Source organism: Lycorma delicatula, chromosome 3 (genome assembly GCF_047948215.1).
Source record: "Lycorma delicatula isolate Av1 chromosome 3, ASM4794821v1, whole genome shotgun sequence".
Taxonomy (NCBI): Eukaryota; Metazoa; Arthropoda; class Insecta; order Hemiptera; family Fulgoridae; genus Lycorma; species Lycorma delicatula.
Genome location: NC_134457.1, coordinates 212,803,309 through 212,816,192, shown reverse-complemented (window position 1 = coordinate 212,816,192; position 12,884 = coordinate 212,803,309). Strand labels below are relative to the sequence as shown.

Below are 12,884 nucleotides of genomic sequence, written 5' to 3'. Positions count from 1 at the left end.
TTGGGGCACCTACTTAGAGCAGAAAACACCAGAATTGCAAACCAAATAATTAACTTATACTGGGAAAGAACAACAAAACCGAAATGGGTAAAGGAAGTCCGAAAAAATACGGAAGAGTTGAGAATCTCCAAAGAAGATCTAACCACAAAATCTGGAAAATACGACAAACTAATTAAAATTAATATTATAACATTTGAACCTAAAATCAAAAAGAAATCTAACAGGGTGTATTCAGATGAGGCCAGGCGCCAAAGATCAGAACGCCTCAAAAAGATGTGGGCAAAAAGAAAAGAAGCAAAAATAAAACAACTCACACGATTCGGGAATAAGAAGAACCGATTACAAAATGGAATGGCCCAGAAATTAAACTTAAGTGATCCTATGAGGTCGTAAAAGAAAAAAAAAAGTGTAATAACCAAATGCGTCAAACATTATCCAGAGATATATGAATTCTGAAAAAGAAACATGCAGCAACAACTTCACAATTCTGAACCGTTTGGAAAGCCTATTCAGTGCTATTTAGGCTTTGTGTTACAGTTGATCGTAGCATTATGAGGCTCAAATTGACTTGCGATTGATAATTTAAGGATAAATACATTTTTAAATTAAAATACCGTAATTAGAATTCCAATTTAAAAAATTACATAGAACACATCAAAGCTAAAACTATAAACATTATTAAAACTATAGTTATTTATATTTATTTTCCTGTTAATGTTGCAATATTTTGTCGAACAATCAGGCAATTAACCACTCATATATTGTTATCAAGCGTATAATAATAATTAAATAAATACATCAATTGTACAATAAAATAAACACTATCGAATACTTCTTGAAATTTTGTAAATATTCCCCTTTAACGGGAAAATTTATTTGTAAATTTTAACAATAACGATAAATATCTGCTGATGAGTTTGAGGCTTAATACCTTACAATATTAAACAATAATTAACTGTTTTATTCTCAAACCTGTTCTGTTAATATAATAATATCATTCATTACTGAAATCCGTCATCAAAATAAGCAAAAATTAAACAATAATTTTTTTTTCTACTATTTCATAATCTCACCGAATTATATTGATAAGAAAGATAAAAATTATTTATTAAAAATAATCATTAAATACTTTAATTAGTCCAAAGTACTTTTAAACCGAATAGGGAAAACAATATATTTATAAAAACAATTATATTTATAAATATTTAAAATAAATGTAAAGTAAATTAAATGCGACGACATTTCCAGGTCAGTATAATTTCATAGCAACATCGGGCTTTTTATCTCAATCCCCCTAAAATCCGGACAAAAATCTGGTATCACTTAACGATACCAAATTTCAAATAGCGGTAAACAAATGTGAATCCGTTATTAAAAATATCTCATAAATGAACAAATATTAAAAATTTAAGTTTTTTTTTGGATCCCGAAAAAAATAATTTTGTATTTGCAAATAAATAAGCAATTTGTACAGCCAAGTGAAAAATTTGACTGAAAACAAGTTGTATAAAAATGGCCATCTCATATGTAAATTTTTCTTTAACATGATGTATTTTTTAAATATTATACACTACTCGTATGATAATTTCCTAGTAGAGACTACAAATATGAAACGCTATCATCCGATTTCAATTTTTATTAAAAACTCAAATGTAAGCTTTGGAATATTTATCCATAGAATTTCGTGGATAACACGGAAGATAAATGTTATGTTTTACTTCAACCGGTTATAATCAGCAGATGCATAAAATCAGGGAACCCGTCCTAATCTTTCTTTACCTTTTTAAGAATTCGTAAAATAGAAGCCAATCGTTTTTTCAGTTATTGTTGAAATTACTTTCAAAATTAAAATCTAGCTTTTATCAACATTGGATCGTAAAATGTAGGAAACTAAAAAATTTACTATCGATCTTGCTTCACGGTTTAAACAAAAAACTGGAGATGTTTTCACAAAATGTTGGAGTTATCATTTTGTATTGAATTTAACTTCTATCATTTTTCTTTTCATTCATTTAACTGTTTTGATGCAGCTCTCCAAGATTCCCTATCTAGTGCTAGTCGTTTCATTTCGGTACACCCCCTACATACTACATCACTAACAATTTGTTTTAGATACTTCCAAACGTTGCCTGCCTGCACAACTGTCTCCAGTATTAAAGCGACTATTCCAGGATGCCTTAATATGGGGCCTATAAGTCTGTCTCTTCTTTTAACTATATTTTTTCCAAATGCTTCTTTCTTCATCTATCTGCCGCAACACTTCTTCATTTGTCACTATCCACCCATCTGATTTTTAACATTCTCCTATAGCACCGCATTTCAAAAGCTTCTAATCTTTTCTTCTCAGGTACTCCGATCGTCCAAATTTCACTTCCATATAAGGCTACGGTCCAAACATGTACTTTTAAAAATCTTTTCCTGGCGTTTAAATTAATTTTTGATGTAAACAAACTATATTTCTGACTGAAGACTCGTTTCGCCTGTGCTATTCGGTATTTTATACCGTTCTTGTTTCGTCCATCTTTAGTAATTCTACTTCCCAAATAACAAAATTCTTCTACCTCCATAACCTTTCCTCTTCCTATTTTTACATTGTGATCCATCTTAGTTATTTCTACTACATTTCATTACTTTCGTTTTGTTCTTGTTTATTTTCATGCGATAGTTCTTGTGTAGGACTTCATCCATGCCGTTCATTGTTCCTAAATCCTTTTTACTCTCGGCTAGAATTACTATATCATCAGCAAATCGTAGTATCTTTATCTTTTCACCTTGTACTGTTACTCCGGATCTAAATTGTTCTTTAACATCTTTCTGATAGTTCTATGTAAAGATTAAAAAGTAACGGGGATAGGGAACATCCTTGTCGGACTCCCTTTCTTATTACGGCTTCTTTCTTATGTTCTTCAATAACTAATGTTGCTGTTTGGTTCCTGTAAATGTTAGCAATCATTATTCTATCTCTGTATTTGACCCTCATTTTTTTTAAATGTTGAACATTTTATTCCTACGTTATCGAATACCTTTTCTAGGTCTATAAATGCCAAGTATGTTGATTTGTTTTTCTTTAATCTTCCTTCTACTATTAATCTGAGCGCTAAAATAGCTTCCCTTATCTCTACACTTTTCCAGAAACCAAATTGGTGTTCTAACACTTCTTCCACTCTCCTCTCAATTCTTCTGTACAGAATTCTAGTTAAGATTTTTGATACAAGGCTAGTTAAGCTAATTGTTGTGTATTCTTCACATTTATCTGCTCCTGCTTTCTTCGGTATCATGACTATAACACTCTTTTTGAAGTCTGACGGAACTTCCCCATAATAAGACACTTCTATCATAATAAGACAAAAACTTTAATCTTAATAACAATTAACTCTCTTAGAATAGATTTAAAGGAAATTCTTAGACTCAAAGTAAATATTTCTCTGGTACTAGTGGAATAAATATTCCTGAAAACATTCAGTGTTAAATCACAACTGAAGCGATATACGCTGGTTTTGAAAAATCAGTCTGTCATCAGTTTTTCTGTTTTTAGAAATAAATAATGAAAAAAACTTTTCGTAAGAACATTCCTGTCAAGTTTTAAGTACCTTTTACGGACGCGGATCTTCCTTACATCAATTAATAACACTTATGATAACTGCATTCATTTCAAGCCGCAATGAATCATCAAACTTAAATTACTTTTTTTTTAAATCACACGTTTTTTATTATAAATTAAATTTCAAGCTATTAAAGTAAATATTACTTTTAAAAAAAATAAAGTTAGCCAGATTAAAATTAATAATTTAATTAAAAACAAAAAAAACAGCTGACAACTCAGTTGTAGGGCTTTCCGGTCACGCGGTTTTTTCTGATTCACGGCTTTACACACACATACACTCACGACTTAATTAAAAATATTTATCGTTTTATTTAAATGTAATATTTCTCTACAACAGCTATACGTCAGTGATACACTAGCGGTCCTTGTGGTGATAGGGAATACTATTGACACAGTATACCATTTAGCTACTAGTCTAGAGCATTTTTTGGGGTAGGGGTGTGATTTCAAAAGATTCTTTTTTTCAAATATTATTATTTTGTAATTCTTAACAAATGCGCCTAAGAAAAATACGACAATTAGGCGAAATCTTGAGATACTGAGGGTGACCTTGCTCTACAGCCTCACCCCCTTTAACCTTTTAAATTAAAAATTTAATGGCATCAATGTCCCCATATACAGACGTAATCTGACCAAGGTCGGTCAAAATCGGTCCAGTAATTCTGGAAATTTAAATTATGAGATAGCAAACGCACACACGGACATACGAACATCCAGAAAATTTCCATTCGGTTTTTATTTGTTCCTTAGGTGTCAAGATCTGGAGAAAACCGCATATGTCCAAATTGGACTCATTACAATACTTTCCCTTCTACAGCTATAGCGCTAGACGGTAAAGTAATACAAAAACGCGCGCGCGCAAACGTAATCAACAGACTATACACGCGTAATCTAGTAACATTTACTTTTTTACATAACGTTCTACTTAGTTCACATAACTAGATCAAATTTTAAAAAAGTTATGTTTAAAATGTCCCGAGCGGGACATGTTTATCATGTTTTTAATTTTTAAGGCTCAAAGCTTGTATTCAGAAACACGGTAAGCAAATTTTGAAGCATTTTAAAGATCCTTAGTCTTACCGGGATTCAAGCCCAGAGAGTTCCGGATGAAATGCTAGAAGTCGTTACCATTCCACCACGGAAATTAACTCGCAAATTAACTCAATTTAACATTCAAATTACTGGAAAAAAAATTTCAAGACATATTTGTTTCATTTTTCCTTTTTCCATATCAAAATAAATATCCATATTTTCTACAATAAAATACCCGGGGGAAAATATTATCAGTATAGTAGTTGATCGAGAACGCCGGTTGGTTTTATGTACCTATAGTACATGGAAATGTTGAATAATATTTAATTATTATGATAAGGACTACTTACATCAAAATAAAGTATTTTATATTTAACATAATTTGACTGATAATATAATTATGACAGACAGTGATATAAATACTATATAAGTTATTCACATTGATAATGATAATATTACTAATATATTTATTAATCAATCCATACAAAACTGTAATACAAACTGGTTTTTTTTCTATAAAATAAAACAAAAAACTTGGCCCTGAATAATTACAGTGTCAGAAAATTAAACTTTTACCTACGGACATGGCTCTAGACTACCCGGAAGCTGTCCTTTGCATTTTTCTCTTACATATGATATACTTTTACCATACGAAAACATTTTTATCGATCATTTTGTACTCATTTTACGATCAGTTTTGATTGTGACTAAGACCGTTCGGTACGTAAAGGTTTCGTGTGCAATAGAATTACAAAATGAATAAAAAAGACACTGTGTTCATTCACTGTTACAGATAAGTGTTATAGCTCACGCAAAGGAGCATGGAAAATTTAACATCGCAGAGTCCTGCATTTATGAGTAGCGAAAGAAAAAAAAATTTCTCGTAGCTAAAAAAAAGAAAGAAAAAAAACAAGAGAGCTTTCGGTGGAAAAACGTGAAATACCCGGAAATAGAAGAAAAACGTGTAGTAATATGGTGTGTCAGTTTGAATACGCGATTTCTACTGAAACGTTACACATGAAAGCCCTGTAAATCACCGATGAATTAAATATCAATAAAAAAAGAATTTAAAGCTAATATTAACTGGGTACGCCGATTTCTTTGCCGACATAGTCTTTCTATTCGATGAAAGAAGACAATAGCACAACGGCTACCAAAATCACAAGAAGACAAATCGACAAAGTTTCAAAGATATGCCGTAAATTCATGAAAAAGGAACAACTATTCCCTAGATCAAATACCGGCGACTTAAAAAACGCCATAAACAACAATTGAAAGCGCAGGTGTAAATGCATTCACATAAGAACTGCCGGTTACGAATAATAATGTTGTTCGGTGATGCTGACAATACCTTCAGGCGAGAAAAGATTAATCTGTATGTAATTAGAAAAAAAAAAAAAAAAAACACTACCGAAAGGTGAAAAATTTCCAACCGATATTGTCGTACGAACACAAGAAAAGGGACGGATGATTAATGAATTAGTACTGGAGCGGATTAAATGCGTACGGGAAATGTTGATCAGGTGCTTTATTACCACCCTCGAGGTGTATGAGGGCCGCGTGTAGTGAAGAGCATGTAAAACGCACGCCTGGAACTGATAGGTTATGGCCGGGAAGGGTAGCCCCCTAATGGAAGGGGGTGCCGGCTAACCAGAAGGGGAAGTCGGCATTCTTTAATGAAATAAGGAGGACCCCGATGGGAAAACCTCAACATGAGGTTAATCAGGAAGGGCAGACTGCTGCCACGACACTCTCAGGTGACTGAGTTTTGCTTAACTGCGAGGACCGGTTGCCTTGGGGATATGTAAGAATGGTCCGAAAAAAAGGTGCTTTATTACGAAAACTTTCCGTACTTGTCATGAACAGTTTTAGGGGGGGTATAAGACCGATGATATAAAGCAAAGATTGATAGCTGGAAAGTGTGATCAGGTTTATTATTCCTGATGCAATGACATATATTCTTCAACCTCTAGATACTTGCGTAAACCGACCATTTAAAATCAAACTTCGTATACAAACTATACTGTCCGTATAGTACAAGCAATTTGTCATCAAAATAGGCTATATTTGAAAATCCTTATCTACCGTTTGATCTTTTGTCCGTGCGTTAGTGGTGATGAGGGAAGCTTAACTCCAGATTTTTAACATCCCCCTCCCATAGATTTTTGAAAAACTCGAAAAACTCAAAACATTTTTGAAATGCGTTTTTCTCTGAATCTATGCATTTTAGAGAAAAGTTTTTTCAAACAAAAAATGTAGAGAACATTCTCCTTTACAATTAATGTCTTGAAGTTATGCCGTATAATTTGAAATTGAAATACTACGTGGCGCTGAAGTTGTAAAAAACGTTGTAAACGAGTAGACAAGTTTCGAACACGTGCCCAATTCACAACATTTTCACACTTTGACAAGCTACAGCTCCAAAACGGTAAATCGTACAAGAAAATTGTTTAAATAAAAATTTTTTTTTTTTGAGATTAACTTTTCCAAATGCAATACAAACGAAAAACAGTTTTTTTCCGGTGAAAAAACCGAAAAAACACGTTTTTTTAAAACTTCAGCGCCACCTAGTATTTCAATTTCAAATTATACGGCATAACTGCAAAGACATTAATTGTAGAGGAGAACGTAATTTACATTTTTTGTTTGAAAAAACTTTTCTCTAAAATGCATAGATTCAGAGAAAAACGCATTTCAAAAATCTATGGGAGGGGGATGTTAAAAATCGAGAGTTAAGCTTCCTTCATCATCCCTAACATATGAAAAAAACATCAATCGGTAGGTAAGGATTTTCAAATAAAAATACAAATTGACTACTAGTATACAAACTGAATGGCCAACATGAGACTAAATCATCGGGTAAAATTAAGAGACCGCCGTTGTTGATACAGATTTTTGAAAGAATTATTATGGCTTGGTCTCAAATATCGGATGATTTGATCGAAAGAACATTATGCAAATAATATGCAATTTGCATAATGTTAATTGACATTATGCGAGTAATAAATACCGTTATACTTTAATCTTCCATGATTTTGTTAATAAAATGCAACAACGTCTATATTTTTTTTTCAATTTTCCAAAATTGGTACACGAGTATAAACGGTACTTGAATTTGCGGATACCTCTAAAACGTTCTGGCTACGTGGCTGCATTACCTAAACATATTTAATGCTTTTTTTTATTTATTGTGTTGATAGAGAACCGGTAAAAGACCGCTGGCAAATCATATTATTGTTACTATTACATTCAAAATTAACTTCAATGAAAAAGTAATATAACAAGGTCACACATAAAACATGTCAGGAAACGGAATTAATAATCGTTATGTTAATGTAAAATATATAAGTTAATAAAATTCCATTTTATGAACAACGTGTCTAAAAACTGCCTTATAGTTTAATTACAGAATATGTTGTTTAAAACAACGTACGCTATTGCATCAGACTTCTGTTGAAAACTAATAATGTAATAACATGATGTAAAGTCAGCAACCTCTGCGAAATGTTATGATCGTATGTACACACTAACACACACACACGCACGCAGTACAGCCGTCAGCATTCTTTTTAACATATTATTTTTACTCGACTTAATTAACTAATTAATTAATAAATGGTGTTAGTAGTTATGACCTAATAATAAAAATAATAATTTTATATAAACCCGACGATAATATAACAAAAAAAAATCAAGATTAATTTTTTTTTAAGATAAATAGAATCATTGAACCTAGTAATAAACACTAACCTAAATTCACTTACTTTCCATTAAAAGTACTTTTTTTTTCTTTTTTCCTGTTTAGCCTCCGGTAACTACCGTTTAGATAATTCTTCAGAGGATGAATGAGGCTGATATGTATGAGTGTAAATGAAGTGTAGTCTTGTACAATCTCAGTTCGACCGTTCCTGAGATGAGTGGTTAATTGAAACCCAACCACCAAAGAACACCGGTATCCACGATCTTGTATTCAAATCCATGTAAAAATAACTGGCTTTACTAGGACTTGAACGCTGTAACTCTCGACTTCCAAATCAGCTGATTTAGGAAGACACTAGACCAACCCGGTGGGTTTCCATTAAAAGTACGGTGTTTTTCCTTCATCACAAATAATAAAACAAATATACTTCTGGCTAAGAGATACGTCACTTGTAGTAAATACATATGCCGCTTAAGTCTATTAATTCCAGAGTAAAAAATTTTATGCTCGCTATTTTTTATAAATTTCATCATAGCAGAAAAAATATGACCCTTGGGGACAAATGTTTAAAAAAAAGAAGGGCTCTCTTTTACACGTTCGAAACAATGTCTTTTTTGTGTTTTTTTTTTTTAACCATTAATAACGTACTTTACCCACAGTATTTCTTTCTTCCACAGTCATACCTTAAAAGAAAGCGTTCGACCGCATTTTACATGATGGCTTTAATCTATTTACATGATTTACGTAAAACAATTCTGCAACAATTTTCCTTAACTGCGTAATCATAAAGAAAAATGTTTGTATACATTTTTGAGTAGAATAATTGCAGTTTTTGTTGTTTTTTTTTTTTATAAATTTTAATCTCTAAAAAACTTTTTAAAATAAAAATAAGAACGTTCAGATCGATCAAATTACTTATAAAGTTGGTAACAGCGTGCGCATTTGTTAACTCGCTACCCGTCCGGATGAACACTCTTCAATATATTCCTAATAATATTAAAAATAGTACATTACTAGCTCATATATTCTACAACAAAAACTTATCTTTATTATTTGTTAATTACAACGATAACAGTCTGAGTTTAAACGAATTCCTATTCAGAAATAAATTACGTTTTAACAGGGAAATGTTCAATTAAACATTTTGAGAAAACCTCTTGATGGTATATTTAATTCTTTATTTAGTAAGGCAGAATTTTAATCCATAACGCATTATTTACATTATAATTAATTAAAAAAACTGTAAAAGTTATTTAGCGATTGATAACAACAATCATAATTGTTTACAACAAATCAATGTTAACAGATTATATAATGTAGAATCGTATGTGTTATTCGCATAAATAATTTACACATTTGGAATAACCTAGCTCTAAAGTGTATAAACAATTCATTTTTTTTTGTTTTGTATAATACTCATAAACGTAGTTTTATCTCTATAGATATTTGATGTGCTAGTAAACGTTGAGCTGTTACAAAAAATCTTGTCAATTAAAAAAAACTACTGATGAAATAAGAAGAAAAAATTAGTTTCTATTCAGTAGTGGTGCTCTAGTTGCATCATTACCTGACTGTATGCGTTACATCCGTCTAGAACAGGGGTGGCCAACAAGTCGATCGCGAGGCCAATTTTGGTCGATAGTCGATCGCTCGCAATGTCTGGGGTGGAATTCCGTGTACCGTGGACTTTGAAGCGATTACAGAAAACAAAACTTTCAAACAATAGTTTAATGCATTCTGGGAATTTGCCAAGGTCATAAATTCCTAGAATTCTGACAGTCTGATACTGTGATCTCCACCCATCCAGCACAATACATTTTTACTTATGCGTTAAACTTGTCACCGGACGCAACAGTATCGACTGGACTCATCAAAGAACACAGTCAGTTCGCCTGAATATTTGGTAGTGTCATAGGGTAGCTTCTTTTCTTTTGTATTAACAGTATTATTATTAATCAATATTATTTATCCTCGGTGACCACGTTGAGTTTCAATTTTTCTTCTGTTTAAAATGTAAGTACCTTTTCTTTGTTTTAAATTAAATTGCTTTTCTTACCTATCTATTTACTTGATCAGTGAGCATTCTCGGCAACAGATCTTAAACTGCGGTCATTACACCGAGAGAAAAATAAGGGACAGTATTACAAATATATTAGGAATAACAATAATTCTATTTAAATTAAGAAGTCAGTATTGTAAACCGTATTAAATATATTGTAACTTTAACATACTTCTTGTAAATATGCATATATCTGTATTAGATTTTAATATACTTGTATTGCTGTTTGCTGTCCCCGATCGTAATATGCAGTATTGTTATTATTTCTCTCAATGTAACGGAGAAAATTGCCGCAGTTCATGAGTTTTTGAATTTTCTAGGAAAAAATTTAATTTAATATTTATTCTTTAAATTCTCATATTTCTTTGCATTCTAATATACCCATGGACATGAGTAGTAAACCGAAAAAATCGAAAACTTATCACTTTAATGAAGAATGGGAACTCGATTACTATTTTACAATGGTGAATGATAAATGTTGTTGTTTAATATGCCTTACCTCGGTAGCCATTGCTAAAAAAGGATAATCTGGAGAGACATTTTTTAGCTTTACATAACAAGTATCAAATAGTTTATCCACCAAATTCTGAACTGAGAAAACATAAAGTTAGGGATCTTAAAACTCAATTAACAAATCAACAAAGCGTTTTTAAAAAGGCAAGGTTGAAGTCACAAGCAGTAATTACTGCATCATTCAAAGTAAGCTATCTCTTAGCAAAAAAATGTTAGCCATTTTCCGACGGTGAATTTGTAAAGGAAATTTTTTTGGAAATGTCAGATTCACTTTTTAACGATTTTAAGAACAAGAGTGAAATTGTTGTTACAATTCTAGATCTACAATTGTCTCGAAACACAGTGATGCGACGAATTGAAAGGATGAATGGGAATGTAAGAGAGCAGTTACATAATGATATTAATAGATGTTCTTGTTTTTCCCTTCAGTGTGATGAATCGACAGATATAAGTGATACAGCATAATTACTTGTTTTCGTTCGTATGGTTTTTAAGGATTATACATCTAATGAAGAATTGTTGGGTATGATTCTTTGAAGGAAAGGATTAGAGTTGTAGACATATTCAAAGCCTTTAAAAACTTGCTCAATGATTTGAAAGTACCACTTTTTAAATTAGTCTCAATAACAACGGATGGCGCAGCTGCAATGATAGGTTGCAGAAATGGATTTATAGCCCTATGTCAATGAAGATGAATTCCCAGCCTTTTTGAGTTATCACTGCATAATTCACCTGCAAGTGTTAGCAAGCAAGAGACTAAACACATAAGAGGTAATGGACATAGCATTTAAAATTGTTAATTCAATTCGAGGAAATTCCCTCAAACGGCGTCTCTTCCAACTGCAACTCGATGAAGGCCAATCTGAATTATTACTACATAACGATGTCAGATGGCTAAGCAGAGGTAAATTTCTGCAGCGATTTCGTGATTTATTGTCTGAAATTATAGATTTTCTTCACGAACAAGATGGAAACTGAAAATTTAAATGATGAAACTTGGCTTAGTGACTTAGCATTTCTTACCGATTTTACTTCAATGACTTAATAGTCATTTAAATTTAGAATTACAAGGTAAAAATAAAACAGTAATTGATATGATCAGCTGCATAGACGCATATAAAACAAAATTTATTTTGATAATAGAAGATCTGCAACAAAATAAACTGAATCGTTTTCCAAACATGGCAGATAACCTACAAAAATATAAAAATATTAATTATAAGATCGAAAAATACGTCGCGGAAATTCAAAAAGTAATTGAAGATTTTGAGGTAAGATTCCAGGATTTTGAAAAAATTAAAGAAATTGTGGAATTTTTTATATCTTTTCCTTTTAAAAAAGATTAAAGTGTGAAACGCATTAGCAAAAAAATTTAAGACATATTTCATATGGATCAAAGGGCATTAGAAAATGAAAATATAATTTTACAAACTGACTTAATCTTACAAGCCAGAAAATTTGAAAAAGATTTTTTCAACTTTTTCATATTTACGAACAAATAGTACAACAATTTAACAACTCGTCGGAAAATCGAATTTTTAGGTACCGCATGTACGGAATGCTGCTATCAAAAGTTGGATCTGGAAATTTATTTTCTTCATGAGCGTATATCTCGAAAACTTAATAAGTAAATTAAAAAATAATATATTTTACTTATCTACCTATACCTCGCTGGAATGCACCTTATACCGAAGTGTACAACATAGTATGCATTTCACACCCCTTCTTCACCCTTAGACTCCGCCTATGACAAGTCGATCGCGACACACTTTTAAGATAAAAAGTCGATCTTATATACAGAAAAGTTGGCCACCCCTAATCTAGAAGACCAGAGTTCTCCATATTAACAGAAGTACATTTTTACTTCCTTGTACGAAGTAAAGGAAGTATTGTGATCGCGAAAAATTTCATTTTTAAGATTTCAACGGAAATATCCATTTTGATCATCCCTGAATCCATTTTGACTAGCTTCGGCG

The 12,884-nt window shown here is 31.7% G+C and overlaps 2 protein-coding genes across 5 annotated transcripts in view; one reads left to right on the top strand and one right to left on the bottom strand.

Moving 5' to 3' along the window:
* Positions 1 to 12,884, bottom strand: part of LOC142322412 (electron transfer flavoprotein beta subunit lysine methyltransferase-like) — a 110,088-nt gene that overhangs the window by 62,444 nt on the left and 34,760 nt on the right. The gene's annotated exons all lie outside the window — the stretch shown is intronic.
* Positions 1 to 12,884, top strand: part of Gadd45 (Growth arrest and DNA damage-inducible 45) — a 54,391-nt gene that overhangs the window by 12,833 nt on the left and 28,674 nt on the right. The window contains exon 1 of one of the 2 annotated variants that reach the window (XM_075361473.1): positions 10,163 to 10,349. The exons of the other annotated variant lie outside the window; for it this stretch is intronic. Within the exon in view, the coding sequence (XP_075217588.1) occupies positions 10,348 to 10,349 (2 nt within the window). The 5' untranslated portion in view covers positions 10,163 to 10,347. Of the gene's footprint in view, positions 1 to 10,162; positions 10,350 to 12,884 lie in introns of those variants that run through there. 2 annotated transcript variants of the gene reach the window in all.